At 43.5% G+C, this 19,681-nt stretch overlaps 1 protein-coding gene across 1 annotated transcript in view; it reads left to right on the top strand.

The window, feature by feature from the left end:
- Nucleotides 1–5,654: 5,654 nt before the first annotated feature.
- ANAPC7 (anaphase promoting complex subunit 7) overlaps nucleotides 5,655–19,681 on the top strand; it is a 36,063-nt gene continuing 22,036 nt past the window's right edge. The window contains exons 1-4 of the mRNA XM_033957162.1: nucleotides 5,655–6,052; nucleotides 11,962–12,148; nucleotides 16,767–16,886; nucleotides 19,067–19,178. Coding sequence (XP_033813053.1) covers nucleotides 5,952–6,052; nucleotides 11,962–12,148; nucleotides 16,767–16,886; nucleotides 19,067–19,178 — 520 coding nt within the window. The 5' untranslated portion in view covers nucleotides 5,655–5,951. The remainder of the gene's footprint in view (nucleotides 6,053–11,961; nucleotides 12,149–16,766; nucleotides 16,887–19,066; nucleotides 19,179–19,681) is intronic.

Raw genomic sequence — 19,681 nt, 5'->3', positions numbered from 1 at the left:
AATCCCATTGGTTATGTGCACACATCCAGCCAATCCTTAGAGCAGTGTCTCACAAACTTTGTAAGCTGTGGCACATGGGTCATTCCATGTCAAGTGATCAGATTCTTGGAAAGTGCCCTGCATGACCATCACGGATTTTGATGAAACTTCTGCAGAGTCCACCATGTCTCAAACGAACTTTGGTAAAGTTTTAGTTTCGCCTGTGGAATATTTGTGGAGATATAGCCATTTGTTTGATCCCATACCACAATGAAATACAGTACGACAATGACATTCTGACAACTTTGAGACACAATATCTCCCGAGCTGTGTTTCCAAAAAAACTGAAACTTAGCTACCCTGCACAACTTTTTGAGCTCTGTTCATTGCTACCAATAACAATTTTTGCCGAGCACTGATTGAATGCCTGAATTACAGTAAACTTGGCCGAAAAAATTAGTGCTCCAAAAAAAGTCAAAGTTTGACATTACTTAGCTCCCACAATAATTGAGTAATAAATGCGAAATTTGGCGCATAATGTCTCAGTACAACGTTGTTTTCAAAAGTACAATTTCAACCTCCAAGCTCTTTCCATTAGTTTACAAATTAAGTGTAAAGTTGCTAATTTGTGTAAAAAGGCCAAAAATAGGTTATTTTCAGCCTGCTTTTACAGAAAAATACCTTTTAGAAACTCTTTCAAATCAGTCTCATTAGAAAGAGCATATTTCAAACCCCCTAGAAAAGTGGACTTCATTTTTCAACGCAGGTTAACAATGGCTGACGTCCGTGTATGTGTGGAGGCCCTCCAGATGGGGCTCGGAGCCGCTAGTGGGGGGTGCTGAAAAAGAAGAGGCACAGGGAGGAGGAGAGGCGCTGGTGGTGGCTGACTGCCTATAGGATGTGCCTCTCGTGGCGAGGCAGTCCTGTAGGCAGTCTGCCGCCACCTACGCCTCTCCTCGTCCCTGGCATCTGGCAGCACACCTGAAATCTCGTATGGCACAAATTTGCGATAAATTGCCTTAGAAGGGAGTATAGTACTCCCCCGAAATTTGCGGTGGTTCCGTTCCAAGAACCTCTGCAAATTTCAAAAAACCACAAATGTGTGTTTTTGCTTGTCAAAAGCAGGGGAGGCAGGAGAGGGCGGGTGAAGAAAATCACTCGTGCTCTGCTCCGACCGCCTCTTCCTGTAGTAAAGTCGGGCTACACCAATCAGGAGCTGCATGCTTTGACACGCAGCTCCTGATTGGTGTAGCCCGACTTTACTACAGGAAGAGGCGGTCGGAGCAGACCGCGATTCACGAATTCGCGGGAGAACATTGTATTGTAGGTAGCCTCCCCCTCCCCCCCACACACACACCTACTTTGCCATTGCAAAATTGCCTCGAGCTCAACCCAGGCCACGTTTCACTGCTCAGCGTTAGTTTCAAAACGCTACAAGTGACAACTCCTGAATAGACACCAGGGTTCGACCTGTTGAGTGTTGTGTTAAGGCCTCTGCCACAATATATTTAAAATTACCAGCCTTAACAAGATGATAAAGGTAAATCCATTCTCAAATTCCTGGTCTAAAGCCTGTAAAGTGTTTTGGATAAAAATACAAAGATTGAGAAATGATCAAGAACTGTGCAGAGGGGGGAGGAGTTAAGATGGCGTCTCGCCGGTAACCACGCTGAGGAAGGCTACTGCTGGAGTTTACTTTACTTCTGCTATTAAAGCGTTTTGAATTACACTAACATGGGTAAGAGAAAGGGGAAAGTAAGGACTTACCCCTCCGAGTCCTCTCCTTTTCCCCTTTCCACCATGGAGAGATTTGTAGTCCGAACAGCGAATATCCCCGGAGCGGGTGCTGGCGAAGGGGCGGCCTTACCCGAGCTCAATGTCACGCTGAGCCCGGAGGAGCGACTTCCACCCTCTGACCCAGGCATGGGGACCCTGCCGGAACTAGCGTTGAGCACGCAGGCTATGATTGGCGCTGCGTATCTCTCAACGGAGGAGGGTGGTATCCGGAGCATGAGAGGAGAAACCAGTTTGCTGGGAAACAATATGGGAGCGAGTTCTGAGCTCCACCTGGTTTCTGAAGGTGCCGTAGGAGGTGCAGAGGAGAGGCACGGAGAGAGATCCAGGTCTGAGAAACTTGGTCAGCGGCAGGATATTGGTGAGCAGCAAATTACACCTCTGGTTAAACCTCCCCATGTTACTTTAGACTCTATCTGGGACACTGTAGCTCGCTTAGAGAAGATTTTCATTGGAAATAAGGCTTTGATGGACAATTCCTTGCAAGACTGTAAAACACGTATTGTCATCCAGAAGGCAAAGAATTTTGAGCTTGAGAAAAAAGTAGAGGAAGTCCAACAAAGTTTTAAGGATATAAAATCTAATACCTTGATTTATGGACAAGGTATGATTGGACTGAGGAATAAAATGGAGAATTATACCCGTAGGTTGAATCTGCGTTTTATCAATTTTCCTCAATCCAGGACTGTAGCCCCCATTGAACTGCTTAAGAAATATCTGATGGAAGTTCTGGGGGTTCCAAAGGAAACTGTGCCTCCATTTTCTCGAGTCTATTCTATGCCGGGGAAGAAACGACAATCTTCTTCCCAAGGAGAACTATCGATGGACAGTTTAAATGTAACACAACTATTAGAAACATCTTTGGAAGAAGAGTGTATAAGAACCACACTCCTAGTTACATTTGTTTTTGAATCTGACAAGGACTGGGTGATGAGAATGTTTTTTCGTAACTGATAAATTGTTTTTGGGAGGAAAAATTTGGGTTTTCCCTGATGTCTGTATAGACACTCAGGAGAAAAGGAAGCAATTTTTGGCTCTACAAGCTCAGGTGATAGCCCTGGGTGCTCATTTCTTTTTGCGTTTTCCTTGTAAATGTTTAATATTATATGAGTCAAATAGATATCTTTTCTTTGATCCCAAACAATTGGAGGCTTTCCTTGAGAATAAGTGTAAAATACAGGTACAGGTATCGGGTCAGGGGGAAAGAGTATAATTATTATAATTATTATAATAATTATTAGTAAGTGGAAGATGGTAGTAGTAGTAGTTTAACTGGTGAGACGTTGTCATTGTTGATATTATTGATTTAATTAAGTAATTTTCTTTTTTCTGAGATGTGCCTCTTTTTCCTTATCCTCTCCCCAGCTTTAATTGAGGACTTATAGAGAAAGCTGCTATGAATATATTTGCTTTTTGAATTTCAAATGGAAAATAATATTTAGTGGTTTGTTTTGTAATTAGCAATATGCTTTCTATTTCTTAATGCATTTTTATGTTGTATGTTTATTTAAAATTGCATAAATAAAAAAAAAAAAAAAATACAAAGATTCAAAAATATCACTCCAAAACAAGAGCACCACACAAGCCAAGAAAGCTAGCTTATTACTTAAGCGAAAGAAAAGCCTCAGACAAACGGAGAGGTGTACCCACACTCTTCCACCCAAGCATCATAGGCAAAAAACTTTCGCACAAGTTTAAAGTTAGCAGGTGGGAGCAAAAAATAGCCGAGAATGATTAATGGTAAAAACCACTGAATATAAACCAGGCCAGGCCGACGATCGTTTCGTGGCCAGTAACCACTGCTTCGGGGCCTTAGCGCCAAATCCAGGCTATCAGTACACAGATTCTAACTGCTGCTTTCGTGGTTGAAAGCAGCAGTTAGGATCTGCGTACTGATAGCCTGGATTTTGTGGTTGGATAAAAATACACCATTATATATATATATATATATATATATATATATATATATACTAGTGTTTAAGCCCATTACATTAACGGGTGCTAGAATATAGCAGCATTTCCTGGCCTTCCCTGTGCAGAAGCAGCATTTCCCCCCACACACACACACTTCCCTGTGCAGAAGCAGCATTTCCCGCCGCCCCCTTCGCAGCCGCTGCGTTTAAATTGTGAGAAAAGCGCTGCACCGCGCTACCGCTGGCTTCGGCCTCTTCTATCCACTGCGGCCAACCCTAGCGGAAACAGGAAGTAGTCAGAGAGGGCGGGCTGCAGTGGACAGAAGACGGCAAAGCCAGCGTTAGCGCGGTGCAGCGCTTTTCTCAATTTAAACGCAGGTGAGTCGGCGAGAAGGAGGAGGCTTTGGCGGTGGTGGTTTTGGCGGTGAGTGAGGGCGGGAGGGGGGAGTCGCCGGCTGTGCTTTCTCGATCTGGCCGCTGCATACGCACTCTGACCACGGACCTACAGATCAGGGATCACAGATCACGCAGGTCTGAGTGCGCATGCGCGACTAGCGTTTTATTATATAGGATGTTTATATAGCTCTAACCACTGCGCCACACACTCCCACGGGTGATTTTTATATATATATAAATATATATAAATATATATAAAAATCACCCGTGGGAGTGCGTGGCGCAGTGGTTAGAGCTACAGTCTTAGAACTCTGAGGTTGTGGGTTCAAATCCCTCGCTGTTCCTTGTGACTCTGGGCAAGTCACTTAATTCCCTCATTGCCCCAGGTACACTAGATAGAGTTTGAGCTCACCGGGACAGATGGGGAAATATGAGGACCTCCAGGCCAGTCGGATTTTCAGGATAGCCCTAATGAATATGCATGAGAGAGATCTGTATATAATGGAGGTGCCAGGTATGCAAATCTGCTCGATGCATATTCATTAGGGCTATCCTGAAAATCCAACTGGCCTGGAGGTCCTCCAGGACAAGGTTGGGAACCACTGGTCTAGGGAACTACCTACTACGGGTAGACTCTCAGTTAACCGGCACACGTGGGGTTTGCTAGATGCCGGATAAATGTAGTTTCTGGTTGATTGAGAGTTACTATAAAATAGGCCTAACTAATATAATACTCCATACTATGCCATATCACTGTTCCAGACAAACTACAGGATATGTGGTAGGCAAAGCGGGGGTGTATTCAGGTATGGCGTGCCAAGTTTACACTTAAATTTCTGCCAGAAATTGATTTCATTTTTACTTAAAGTTTTACAGTATTAGACTTTTTTCTGGTTGCTTGAGAGTCTATGTGTATATCTATTTCGTATTTCCAGGCACCTCCCGCACACCTAACACCTACCTGTTTGCCTTCCCCTCCTTGAAGGGCTGTATCTACAAGAGATTCCTTGATAGAACACTGTCATTCCAAGCTGGCAAATGGAATAAATGTCTAACCACCCTCATTTCCAACACACCCTCCTACCAAGCCTTCAATCAAAACCTGTCTCTGACAAATTTCTCTGATTCCTCCCTGCCTTGTTGCATCTCTGACACACCTATTGCATTTCCGACCAATGTAACTGCCCTAGACTAGAGGGCTTACAATCGAAAGGCCAATGCAGTCTAGACCAGGGGTAGGCAATTCCGGTCCTGGAGAGATGGAGCCAGGTCAAGTTTTCATGATACTGTATCCACAATAACTATGCATGAGATGGATTTGCATCTCAAGGAGGCAGCGCATGCAAATCCATCTCATATTCATTGTGGATATCCTGAAAACCTGACCTGGCTCTTGAGGACCGGAATTGCCTACCCCTCTGTAGACTTAGGTGCCTTTAAAGCTGATGGTCAGCCCTAGAGAGGAGACATAACAGGTAGTGGGGTACGGGAGCTTTCGTCGAAAAACAAGTCTAGCCCCTCCTCCCCAACGAATAAAAACCACAACTCCCATCAGCCCCTCTCTGCTCCCAGCAAGCTACGCGGCCTCAGTTTCATAAAGTCCACAGCCCGGGGGCGGGGCAAGCTCAGAGGTGCCCAGCCCAGTGCCTGACCAGCCTCTACCGTCCGCCCTCGCGACTCTCCCGGAAGAGGCTTCTGGTGCGCTCTCGCCTCTACCTTCGCCCCGGCGGAAGCTGCGCCTTCGTTTCGACCAGCGCTCCCGGCACCGGGTCTCCTCTCGCCGGGGTCCTCGTTTGAAGTCCTCGCGAGCTGGGGGAGGAGGAGGGAGACGGAAGGAGGCTCCGCGCGCGCTGCCCGAGCACCTTCGGGATGAACGTGATAGACCACGTGAGGGACATGGCGGCCGCTGGCCTGCACTCCAATGTCCGGCTACTGAGCAGCCTGCTTCTGACCATGAGCAACAACAACCCGTGAGTGGGGGGAGGAGGGATGGAAGGGGGGTCCCAGCTGTTCCTCCTAGAAACGGGAGGGGTCCCAGCTGTTCCTCCTAGAAACGGGAGGGGTCCCAGCTGTTCCCCCTAGAAACGGGAGGGGGAGGGGTCCCAGCTGTTCCCCCTAGAAACGGGAGGGGTCCCAGCTGTTCCCCCTAGAAACGGGAAGGGGAGGGGTCCCAGCTGGACCCCCTAGAAACAGAGATGCTCTTAGTTGGTCCGGGGGTGTGCTTGATCTCAAAGGGCTTTCAAGCTAAATTATTGTTTTCTAGAAAAGGAGCGAGGGGCCGGTGGTGCGGCTGGGGTGCCAGAACCCCTCCTCTCCGCCCCCTGCCTCTTTCCCCTCCTCCCCTTGCCAAGTGCGTGCCCCCCACCCCTTCTCCTGCACCTCTAGTTGTTCACCGCCGCGAGCAACAACGTCAATGTGCTTCTCGTGACCGCATTGCCTCTCCCTCTGACATCGCTTCCAGGTGCCGTGCATAGGAAGTGATGTCAGAGGGAGAGCCAACAGAGTCACGAGGAGGATGTCGAAGTTCTTGTTGCTCACGGTGGTGAACAACTAGAGGTATGGGGAGAGGAGAGTGGGAGAGGGGCGCCTCTCGCCGTCGCTACGCTACTGAGAGGGACTATGGTAGTAAATAGAGAGTGTAAGTCCCCCGATCAGCGTTGATCAGATGTGGGGGGCTTTAATTTTACAGGGTTATCATATGGCTCCAGAAAAACGAGGGGGATTGAGACATCCAGGTTTCACTTCCATTGAAAGCATTTGGGTTCAATGGCAGTAAAACCCGAATGTCTCAATCTGTCCTCCTTTTTCTGAAGCCATATTGCCCCGTGACACGACAGGTTAAACGTGTTTATGTGTTTGAAAAAGCTCCTGACTTTATTTTATTTTTTTAATTCAATTTTCTATACTGTTCTCCCAGGCGAGATCAGAACGGTTTACATGCATTTATTCAGGTACTCAAGCATTTTTCCCTGTCTGTCCCGGTGGGCTCACAATCTATCTAATGCAGTGTGTGCCGCGAGATGTTGCCTGGTGTGCCGCAGGGCCGCCATCAGGGCAGTACTACCAGTCCTGCATTCAGGGGCCCGGAGCTGACAGGGGGCCCGAGGCAGGGGCGCCAGTAGCTCACCAAGGCAAAGTGAGTCGATCACCCAGGACTCACTTTGTCTTGGCGATCTAATCTATCGAGCCGATAAGTCTTCTTCTCCCCGACGTCAATTCTGCAGTTGGAGAGGAAGTTCGGGCCAGCCAATCGCTGCCTGGCTGGGCGGAACTTCCTCTCCGATTGCAGAATTGACGTCAGGGAGAGCATGCGTCGGCGTCGGCTTTGGGGCCTGTTATCCATTGGTGGGTCCTGTTCCCCGATGGCAGCGGCAGTGGCAGTGGCTTGGGCAACGGCAGGGAGAAAAAAAGAAAGGGGGCAGGCAGGGAAACAGAAGGAAAGAAGAGAAACAGAAAAAAAGAAAGAAAGGTCAGGGAGAGAGGAAGAAAAAGTTGGGGGAGGGAATGAGGTGTGGAGGAGAGAAAGCATACACAGGCTGATAGAAGGGAAGAAAGATTGGATGCACAGTCAGAAGAAGAAAGTGCAACCAGAAATCACCAGACAAGGTAGGAAAAATGATTTTATTTTAAATTTAGCAAAGTGGAGGCAGTATTACCACAGTTTTCAAAGGAATTTGCCCAAATAACTTAATAGTTAACTGGGTAAATTCCCAGAGATGAAAACTTCCCTTCACTTACTATGCACAGTTCTGAATTTATATCTGCTGTCTATATTTTACAATATGGTCACCTTTTACTAAACCGCAATAGTGGTTTTTAGCGCAGGGAGCCTATGAGCGTCAAGAGCAGCGCTGGGCATTCAGCGCAGCTCCCTGCGCTAAAAACTGCTATTGTGGTTTAATAAAAAGGATGGAGGGTATATTTGTCTATTTTTGTATGCTATAAAAACCAAATACAGAGAGAGACTGAGAGCTGTTGACGAAGAGCTACGTGTGTGTCTTTCTTCGATTCCAGCCAGAATATCAGCTTTGTGTTCAGCCAAACAGGCCCAGGTTTCGCACTGAATAAAGTATTTTATAATTTTTCACTATTCTGTTTACTTAATATTTCATAATAAAGTAATTATAAAATACTTTCTTTGTGTTTATTTGATTCCTATTCAAGAGAATATATAGTCAATATAGGCACAGAGTTAAATTTTTTAACATTTTCTAATGGTGGTGTGCCTCGTGATTTTTTTTCATGAAACAAGTGTGCCTTTGCCCAAAAAAGGTTGAAAAACACTGATCTAATGTACCTGGGGCAATGTGGGGATTAAGTGACTTGCTTAGTGTCGCAAGTTAGATGGTTGCTTGCTAACCTGCTTCAGGGCTGCATCCGTTTTCTATCAGCAATTCTGCTTCATTGCACCTAGGGAATGATAGCAAAAGTCGGCAAGACCTCTGATTTGGGACATTTAAGAGATCCTCTGTGTTTCTTTTAGGCGTTCCTGAATGTTCTTCTTGTTGTGGCTTCCACTGTCTTTATATATCGACCACTCTTTCTATACCTTTTTAGTCTGGAGGATAAGCAGAGGTGTAGCTTAGGCATGGAGGATGCCAGCTTTTTATGATGTCTATAGGGAGTGAGAGATATTTGCATATACTGTTAATGTACATTCATTGTAGGTATCTTATAAACCAGTCTAGTTTGAGGCTCTCAACGATGGCAGTTTGACATTCCCAATTAAAGGAGGTAGTGCTTTCACACCAGATTGGAGAGAAGACAATGGTTTCGTATCTTATAGCGAGCATGCATGATCCAGATCCAGAAGCAGCACCAGCATCCCACAAGGAGTGTAATTCTAGGGGATTTTGACTGAAACACCAAGGAACAAATTTTCAGTCATTGATACCCTTTTGCGATTGCATAACTCTGCTGTATCACAACACTATGCTGCTGCTGCTGCTGCTACTACTATTAATTATTTCTATAGCACTACCAGACGTACGCAGCGCTGTACAGAGTCACAAAGAAGACAGTCCCTACTCAAAAGAGCTTACAATCTAAGCAGACAAGACAGACAAACAGGATGCCATGGATACAGTTAAGGGGAATGGTTAATCTGCTGGCTGGGTTGGTGGGCAGTGGGGATTAGGGTTATGGATTGAAGGCTATATCAAAAAGGTAGGATTTCAGTCTGCTTTTAAAGAAGGGAAGAGGCTTGATGGACAAATTCGGGTAATTTATTCCAGGCATAGAGGGCAGCTAGATGAAAGGGATGAAGTCTGAAATTGGCAGTGGAGGAGAACATAAGAACATAAGCATTGCCTCCGCCGGGTCAGACCAGGGGTCCATCGCGCCCGGCAGTCCGCTCCCACGGCGGCCCTCCAGGTCCATGACCTGAAAATGTTCCCTACCTAACCTAAAAAGTCCATATCCTATTTGCTCAGTGTCCTAGTTAGAAAAAGATTCAGGCAGACTCTTTTTTTATAATTGACCTTGAAAATTGTCAAATTTCAGCCCTTGTGTCAATGGCGCAAAATTTGAAGAACATAAGAATTGCTGCCGCTGGGCCAGACCAGTGGTCCCTCTGGGAGGTGTATAAAGAGAGAGGAGAGGTATTGAAGAGGAGCAGAATGAACACACTTGTAGGTCAGCAATAGGAGCTTGAACTGTATACGAAGGCGGATAGGGAGCCGGTGAAGTGATTTAAGGAGAGGGGCGACATGAATGTAGCGAGGTTGGTAGAAGATGAGTCATGCAGCAGACTTTTGCACCGATTGCAGGGAGGAGAGGCAGCACGGCGGGAGACCAGTTAGAACTAGATTGCAGTAATCTAAGCGTGAGGTTATGAGAGTGTGGACAACGATCCGTGTAGTGTACTGTAATTATGGCAAATGTAGTACAAATCGTAATCTATCAACTGTATATTATGTATGTTTAACCTGTAACCCGTTACTGAGCTCTTTGGGGAAAATAGGATAGTAGAATTTTGGTGTTGTCGTAGAGATAGAAGCAACAGGATGTACGTAGAAAATGAAAGGTTAGAATCGAAGATGGCTCCAAGGTTGCGAGCAGAGGAGTCTGGAACATTTACAGAGATGGAGGAGCAGGATATCCAGGCAGCAATGTCAGCCAAACAGGCAGAGACTTTTTCTTGGACTTAAGGTGAAATTTCGGGTGTATAGAGGTAGATCTGGGAGTCATTAGCATATAGGTGATACTGGAAGCCATGAGAGGAGATCAAGGCACTGAGGGAAAAGGTATAGAGGGAGAAAAGAAGATGTCCTAGGACAGAACCCTGGGGTACGACAACCGCTAGTGGGATAGCAGCAGAAGAGTACCCAGCAACACAAACATTAAAGGTGCGATGGAAGAGGTAGGAGGCAAACCGGGAGAGGACAGATATACGGAATCCAAGTGGACAGCGTATCAAGGAGTAAGCTGTGACTAACAGTATGAAAGACAGCAGACAGGTCATGAAGGATGAGGATCGAGTAAAGGCCCTTAGATCTGGCCATGAACAGGTCATTGCAGACTTTGGTGAGGGCAGTCTCTGTGATGTTTTGGGGGCAAAAGCCTGATTGTAGAGGATCAAGAATCTGTCAAATTGAAAGAAAGTCCAGGCAGCAACGGAGAACTAGAGTAGGGACGAATCTTTTCTACCCAATTAATCTTCTTGTCTATAGTTTTTGTTTATTTTTCTATTTTCCACTGATTTCATGTCTCCTTCTTTCCCACCCCCTAAATAGCACACATGGGTGGCAGAAATAATCCCATAATGTACTTTTTGCTCTGTGTGTTGTGGGTTTTCTTTACCTTGTGTAGAAGTGAAGGCCCCTTTGGTTGTTATGCTAAGAGACACATACAGTATACTCAACTAAACTAAAAACTTAGCTTTGTATACCGGATCATCTCGAAACAAGGTGCTCGATTCGGTTAACAGTATTTAAAAAAAGAACAATATGAAGGGAAGAATAAAAGAGCCAGTGAATGAGAGAAGACAAAGCTAGGAAAGATTTCTAAGGTGGTCAGAAAACAAAGTAACTTTTACAGCTTTACGAAAAAATTGAAAGGAACTAGAGACCCTTAGAATATGGGGAATGCCATAATTCTTTTATGGGCACTCTGAATGGGCTACTTTGCTGCCTTCCCCGCCGGGGCCTTCTCTCTGCTGCTGTTTTGGATTCTTTTGGAGTAGAGGTATGTCATGCTCACGGTGGGAGGGTCAGTGGGGTTCTTCTGCACAGAGGGATGGGAGGGAGGGATAGAAAGATGCTGCAGAGGGAAGGCCCGGCCCTGGCGAAAAAGGCTATGAAGCAGCGTGTTCAGAGCGCTGCCGCTGTTTTTGGAGGCTTTGGGAGCTGCTGCACAAGGGGATGGGTGAGAGGCAAGAAAAGATGCCGCACATGGGGTGGGGGGGAGAAGAGAAAGGAAAGAGGAAGAATTGGGGTGCAGGAGAGAAAGGCAGAGATGATTGTTGTACATGAAAAAAAATAATACATTCTCCGAAAATAAGCCCCAATGCGTCTTTTGGAACATAAATTAATATAAGACCCTGTCTTATTTTTGGGGTAACACTGTATTTAATATTTTATATCCTAGCACCTATATTTTAGCGGATGCAAAAACTGGCACTTCAGGAAGTAGAGTCAGATTGGGAGTAAAGTGCATATTTGTGTGTAGAATTTTCATATAAGTGCACTTAGGTACCCTTGCCCATTCCCATCTGCATGCAAGTAATTTTGCGCTAGCAGATTTTCTGAGAGAGATTAGCTGAGCAGAAGTATCCATGTGCTTTGCTGTTTGGTGGCAATGTGAAAATTCTGGAATAAAATATGTCCAGTCCCCCCCCCAATGTTGTTTTAATACTTTTCTCTTTGATTTTGCTTTTCAGTGAATTATTCTCTGCATCTCAAAAATATCAGCTGCTCGTCTACCATGCAGATTCTCTCTTTCATGATAAGGAATATAGAAATGCCGTAAGTAAGTACACAATGGCTCTGCAGCAGAAGAAAGCATTAAGTAAGACATCTAAAGTCAGGCCTTCAACAGGGAATGCCACGTCAACCCCACAAAGTCAGGTATTTACAAATGGATCTTAACCTGCTCTTTAGTTTGCTTTTCCTGGGGCTTTATGGTTCTTGCAGTCACCGCTGTCTGTTAAAACCCTGCCTGCTCCCCTGTTCTTCCCATTATCTTCTACACTAGTGCATCTCGATTCTCTCCTGAAAGCACACCTAGCCAAATGGGTTTTCAGGATATCCACAGTGAATATGCATGAAAGAGATTTGCATATGAGAGACCTCCTTTATACACTTCTCCCTCCGTATTCGCTGTGATATGGGGATTAACAGAACCGCAAATACAGAAAAACCGTAAATAACTTTTTCATATGTTATTTGCTGTTTTCTTTTAAAAACCATTGTGAATATGGTGAAACCACAAATAACATGGTGGGAGACCTGGCCTGTTCCTGAAGGAGAGGCAACACAGGGTGAAGAAAGTGCCGTGAATCGGTGATTTTCTCTGTAAACGCTTAGAATCAGCAATTTCTCTATGCAAGCTGATGTAATTTGGGGGGAGGAGCCAGCAAACTAAAAACCGTGAATTATCGAAACCGTGAATGCTGAAACCGCGAATACGGAGGGAGACGTGTACAGAGCTCTCTCTATGTATGTATTTATTTATTTATTTAAAAGATTTCTTAACCGCCTATTCCTAGGCGGTTTTATAAGGAAAAATATACATAAAATAAAAACATACAAACAACAAACCTTTCAAATTGTTCAAAAAGAACAATTATTTATAGCGTTCAATTGTATGTTTATACAGAAACCATTATAATCTAGCATTTTCTTAAACTTCTGAAAGTCTATGAGAGCTCTTAGTGGACCAGTTAATTTATTCCATAGAGTTATTCCTATGATGAAAATAGCAGAGGATCTTGCATTCTCCTAGCGCACTTTTGAGAAGTCTGTTGACGACAACCGTTTCGCGTCCTCAGATCGCAAAGCTCTAAGTGGTCGGTAGATTGCCAAAGCATGTGATAGATACCAGGGAATCCCTTGGTAAATGACTTTGAACACTAGCACTAATGTCTTAAAAATAATACGTGAACACACAGGTAGCCAATGGAGACTCCAAAAATTGCTAAAAAGACATCTTTTCTGTAAGATGATATACGGGAGTTGAATAATATGGACATTTGTGTAAGCGCTGGGCACTATTTGAAATTTTTATAATTATCAACATGTATTCATTGTGGTAATCTGAAAACCCATATGGCTAGAAGTGGCGAGACAATGTTCTATGTGTGTCGTTTGTTCAAGGTTCCTACCTTGGCCTTCGGTGTGCGTTTGCTTCATAATTGCTCCACAAAGTTCTCTCTCGAGAATAGTGGTGATTTTAGTTGTTATATCAAAAACGTCAAAAGAAAAAAAACTGTATGACAACCTCCTAGCCACTCGTGCTGCAAAACTCGACCCACAACTCTACAACCTATTGACCACGACCACAGACTACAAAACCTTCAAAAAAGAAATAAAAACCTTTCTATTCATAAAACACATAAAACCGAACTAACACAATCAGAAATGTCCCAAGCATCACCTGCATCTACTACATATAAACTTCCAATATCATGACAACTCAGATGTAATCCTTAGCAACTCAAGGAAATGTACAAACTACTCCCTAAATATTTCTAATCTCCGGACAATCCATTTTGTAATTTGCCTTGAACCGCAAGCTAATGGCGGAATAGAAATCTCTAATGTAATGTAATATCAACACCCAGTGTGTATTTGACCCCTGAGGCAGGTGTATTATACGCTGTATTGGGTCAACACTTTTGCGGATTGACATCATAAATGAGTTTCATATGCTCCTTTTTGGTCATTGTATTCTTTGTTGAAAGACTGTTGTCCCATCCCACTTTTTGTTTTCATGGGATTGTCTTTTGCTGGACTATTAGATATGTCTCAAACATGCTTGAATTTTCACTCTTTTTTTACTACCACATCTGCTGTATTGCAGGTATCAATTGTTCTCTCACTACGATCATATTTTCTCACACTACCTTCTCTTCTTCCAACTTGTGATCAAAATTTGGTTATTCACTTTTTCTGAGGTTAAACGTTAACCATTGCAATGACCAGCCTGATGTAGGATGGTCACTGAACAGTTACTGAAGAAATTTTGGCACTTTCGTACTGTAACTTATTTTTTTTATGTGAAGGGATACACAAAGGGAAAAGGTAGATCAGATCTGCTATTATGTTTCTTTATTTTTTTTATTAGGATTTGCCACGTATCTATCTAACAAGGGTGTGCAATAGTAACTTCCAAAGAAAGCATCAGAGGAATATGATATTTTATTGCATAGACATCAGATAAACACCAGATAAAACAGAAACAGATTATATAATATATATATATTGAAAAACATCAACTTCACCATGTCTGTCATATCTGTCCCTCACAATCGGGAACCCTTTCGATTGATAGGTCAGTACAGTTTATGGGACTCCCTTGGCTTAATATTCTCATCCACTCTCTCATTATATCCAGGATAGATTACTGTAACGCACTCTTCAAAGGCATAGCTCAAAAAGAAATCAAACGTTTACAGATTATACAGAATACTTCGGTCAAGCTTATCTTTAAAGCCAAAAAATTCGACCATGTCACTCCACTTCTTAAGGAAGCCCACTGGCTTCCTGTTACTCACAGAATCATTTACAAACTCAGCTTGCTTACTTTCAAATCTCTTTCTCTGAAAACTCCGGCTTTTATATATAAATCATTAATTCCTTACACTGCGAATAGAACATTAAGATCTACCGATCAACATCTACTGTCAATTCCATCTCTTAAAATCATAAATACAAGACGCCAATATATCTTTTCCGTCACTGCTCCCCAAACCTGGAATTCTTTACCTTACCACTTGAAACAAGAAGTCAATCTAGAGAAATTCAAAAGTAACCTGAAAACCTTTCTATTCAATGATGCCTTCTTAAATTAATTATTAATTTCATCATAAATCAATTTCAGGACCAAGCTTCACCCCTTCCTCATGTTCCTTCCCTAAATGTGATTCCCATCTTTATTTTATATTGTAACTTCTTGCCTTCTCTTTCCCTTATGTTTCTAGTATTGTCATTTTTTGTCTTAAGTTTAGTCAACTTTTCTCAATGTAATACTATGTTTTAATGTAATTTTTAATGTACATCGCTTTGAATTAAGAAAAAGCGATTAATCAAAATCGAATTAAACTTGGAAACTTGGAAACTTGGATTCAAAGTCTACGATGTGACTCTCAGTCTTATATAGCATAAAAAATGCTGAATTAAGTTGTTCTCACAAATGCACTCTGCTGTTCCTGCAGTAAACAATCTAAAAATCTACAAGTTCTGAGTTACAGACAAATCCGATTTAAGAACAGCTTTAAAAACGTAACTCATTCTTAACCCTGGGACTGCTTGTATATAATTCTTGTACCAAGAAGCAAACGATTAATGAAAGGGAAAAGTACATCGAATGGCTCTAAAGAAATCCCAATCTGTAGAACAGTTTCTAAGCAGCTGGCCACAAAGCTTCTGAGAATGAGACTAGATTTGATTTTTTTTTAAAAAATAACAAGAGTGTATAAGATATCAGGAAATACGAACAGTGAAATCTTACGTTTCTTTTCCTGCGCCTCACTTCTACTTCTCCTAGTCTCATTAATATTTTCAACATCTCTCAACATGGAAGAAAATCTCTTTATTTTATAACAATGATATAGTTCTACTTGTCTATTGCTTATGTTTGACTTATTCTTGAGTGAATTCCTTCACTATGGCAGCTGTTATGCCTATGGCCAGGCCAGGGCATATGTGGATGAATCTGTGAATCTCCATGTCTGCTTCAATTCTTGTTTTTTTAATTCCCTGTATCTGTTCCAACTTTCACTTTGTTTTAATGAGAGCATACTACGGGAGTTTTCTGGGCTGTTTTTCCCAACTTTCTTATCTTGTTACCAAGGAAAGCTTCTCATGGTGATGTAATAAGGGATAACATTCCAGCTATGAGAACTGTGAAGATAAGTGGGATACCTGTTCTTGCTGCTCAACTCTGCTCCCAGCTGACAAAAGGTCCAACTGTTCCTACCAGTGTTACCTCTAAGGTACAACCTAATCACTGACTCTATTTGATTTTTGATCTTCCTTCGAGTCAACCAGTATATATATCAGTAAGAAGATCTTATGTACATTTATCTCAATACACTCACAGACCTCAGTGATACCATCTGTATGCCACTAAACTTTAGCTCATACCGACTATCTGTATGATCTAAAGTTTAGTGGCATACAGATGGTATCACTGAGGTCTGTGAATGTATTGAGATAAATGTATATAAGAACCTCTAAGGTACAGCATGCACAACCACACACTGTTCTTAATGTGGCTATGCATCATTCCTGAATCTGCTGCAGGAGAAGTGTAGGATTCTATGCCGCTGGAAATATGCTCAGTGAAATCACATGAAGCTGTATCTGCGTTCTTACGTACGAGTCATACTTAAGTCGGGTGTCTGCAACTTGGGGACTGCCTGTAGATGGTATTGTATTTGTATTCTAGATGGCACATTTCAGTTTGAATGCTTTTCGGACAGTAGGTGGAAAGAGACATTTGTTCACCTTTTTATATTTTTAGTGTTTGCCCTCTGAAATTGAAGTGAAGTACAAAATGGCAGAGTGTTACACGATGCTGAAACAGGACAAAGATGCCATTGCAGTTCTTGATGGGATACCTTCTCGTCAGAGAACCCCTAAGGTAAGTGTATTCAGGGACGACCTTGCATTTAACTGAGTTAACACATCTGTTTCTCACTGCTCTCAAGCCCTCCTGCCCACAGTCTGGCATCTGCCCCTTTCTCTAATCCTCCCTCCCCACTCTCTCTGAGACCTCCTCCTCCAAGTTTCATGGGGCTCCGCAATTGCTAATTCTGACTCCGAATGTGTGAGGGTGTCTTAGTATCGTTAGTAGTTGATAGCTAAAGATAAATTATCCTATATAATAAAAAGCTAGCCGCGCATGCGCACTCCTATTTGCGTGTTCCGTGCGCTGTAGGTCTGTGGCCGAAGGAGTGCGCATGCGCGCTTATACGTCACCAGCCGATCGCCTCCACAAGCCGGACCGCAGCCAGCCGCCGATCTCCGTTCCTCCTGCACCATTGGCACGCCAGGCATGTCCCTGCCTCCCCCGCCGCCGGCCTCGGGCTCCTGGGGGCCGGCGGCGCAAGCTGCCCGGCCGGTGCTGAGGCCCCGCCTCCCCGCTTCCGCCCTACACGGCGCCGCCAGACCCGGACAGCTTCCCACGAGGAAATAACAAAACGGCCCTACACTCACAGATCCGCGAGCAGGGTTGCCATGAAAACCCAGCCGGAATAACATGCAGTTGCAAGGGTCAGTGAGAGGGGATCAAGAGCTAAAGAGAGATTGAAAAAAACAAACAAACAACAGTGGACAAGGAGAGACAGACACACAGACAGTCACAGAAGGACAGGGGGCTAAAGAGACAGATTGAAAAAATAACAAAACACAGAGGACAAGGAGAGAGAGAGAGACAGGAAAAAAATGACAAACAGACATACAGCAGTCAAGGAGACAGACAACAAAAAAAAATACAGACATACTTACATACAGCGTCCAAGTAGGCAGACAGAGAGACAGTGGGCAAGGAGACAGCAAAAAAAAAAAAATTACAAACAAGCAAGGAGACAAACAGAAAAAAATAACAAATACAATGCCCAAGGATAAATTCAGGAAAAAAAGACATACAGACATACAGTGGCCAAGGAGTTAGACTGCAAAAAAGACATACAGACATACAGCAGCCAATGAGACAGACAGACTGACAGCGACCAAGTAGACAATCAGCAAAAAAACACAAACAAACACAGAAAGCAAAAAAAGAGAAACATACAGCGGCCAAGGAGACAGGCATGCAACAAATAGGAAAAATATAAAAACTTTTAATAAATCAACCATACGTGAAGAAGGAATAAAAAAAAAAAAAGGAAGAGACGCCTACAGGGAAACACAGGATCAAGAGCATACAGAGAAAACAGAAGTTTTCAGGAATCAGGAACATATAGAGAAAGGAGAGCAGAGACCCCTGCAAGAAGAGAAAAATAGCAAAGAGACTGGGGATGAGAAAGAGAGCAGAGATGCTTGCAGGGAGAAAAAGCTAAGCAGTAATGTTACAGCTTGAGAGTGCAGACTGAGGAAGAAAGCAGTGACAGCGCTACACAGGGAAATGGAGGGAGGAAAGAGACAGAAAGAAAAATACAGACAGACATAAATTCTAGCACCCGTTAATGTAACGGGCTTAACGACTAGTAATGAAATAAATGTATAAGGCATATAGGGACAGACTTAAAGATCTCAATATGTATACTTTAGAGGAAAGGTGTAATTCTATTTTCCCCCTTACTCTTCCATTCTATATATAAGTTCATGTAAACCTTTTCCTTTCTCTTCTTATATTTTAAGTTCTTGTAAACCATGCCGAGCTCCACTTCCATGGAGAGGATGCGGTATATAAACTTAAAGTTTAGTTTAGTTTAGGGTAGATATCGTAGAGACGTTTAAATACCTACGTGGCGTAAATGCTAATGAGTTGAGTTTCTTTCATTTGAAAGGAAGCTCTGGAATGAGAGGGCATAGGATGAAGTTAAGAGGTGATAGGCTCAGGGGTTATCTAAGGAAATACTTTTTTTTACAGAAAAGGGTGATAGATGCGTGGAACAGTATCCCAGTAGAGGTAGTGGAGACAGAGACTGTCTGATTTCAAGAAAGCCTAGGATACACATGTGGGATCTCTTAGAGAGAGGAAGAGATAATGGTTACTGCGGATGGGCAGACTGGATGGGCCATTTGGCCTTTATTTGCCATCATATTTCTATGTTTCTAAATAGTTTACAAATAGGTTTTTTTTTCTGTTTCTTCTAGATTAACATGCTGTTGGCAAATTTATACAAGAAAGCGGGTCAAGAGCGTTCTTCTGTCACAAGTTACAAGGAAGTGCTGAGGCAATGCCCTTTGGCACTTGATGCGATCCTAGGTATAGCTTTATTACCATTGCTTTTCATGGAGAGTAACCTCTTATAGTTTCATCGACTGTCTATTTTTTAAAGTGTCTTGGGGGTAGTAGAATAAGGACATAAGTAGTCGCCTCCGCCGGGGCAGACCAGAGGTCCATCCCGCCCAGCGGTCCGCTCACGCGGCGGCCCATCAGGCATATTGCCTGAGCAGCGGTCCCTGACTAATTTTATACCTACCTCTACACTTATCTCTAAACCTTCCACTGTTCTTATCTGTACCCCTCAATCCCTTTGTCCTCCAGGAACCTATCCAGGTCTTCCTTGAAACCCTGTACTGTGCTATTTCCTATCACGGCCTCCGGAAGGGTGTTCCATGTGTCCACCACCCTCTGTGTGAAAAAGAATTTCCTTGCGTTTGTTCTAAACCTGTCCCCCTTCAATTTCATCGAGTGACCCCTTGTTCTTGTGGTTTCTTTCAAATTGAAAAATCTGTCCTTGTCAACCTTTTCGATGCCCCTCAGGA

This window comes from Geotrypetes seraphini, chromosome 8, assembly GCF_902459505.1.
Source record: "Geotrypetes seraphini chromosome 8, aGeoSer1.1, whole genome shotgun sequence".
Classification (NCBI taxonomy): Eukaryota; Metazoa; Chordata; class Amphibia; order Gymnophiona; family Dermophiidae; genus Geotrypetes; species Geotrypetes seraphini.
This window is presented reverse-complemented; position numbering and strand designations above follow the sequence as displayed.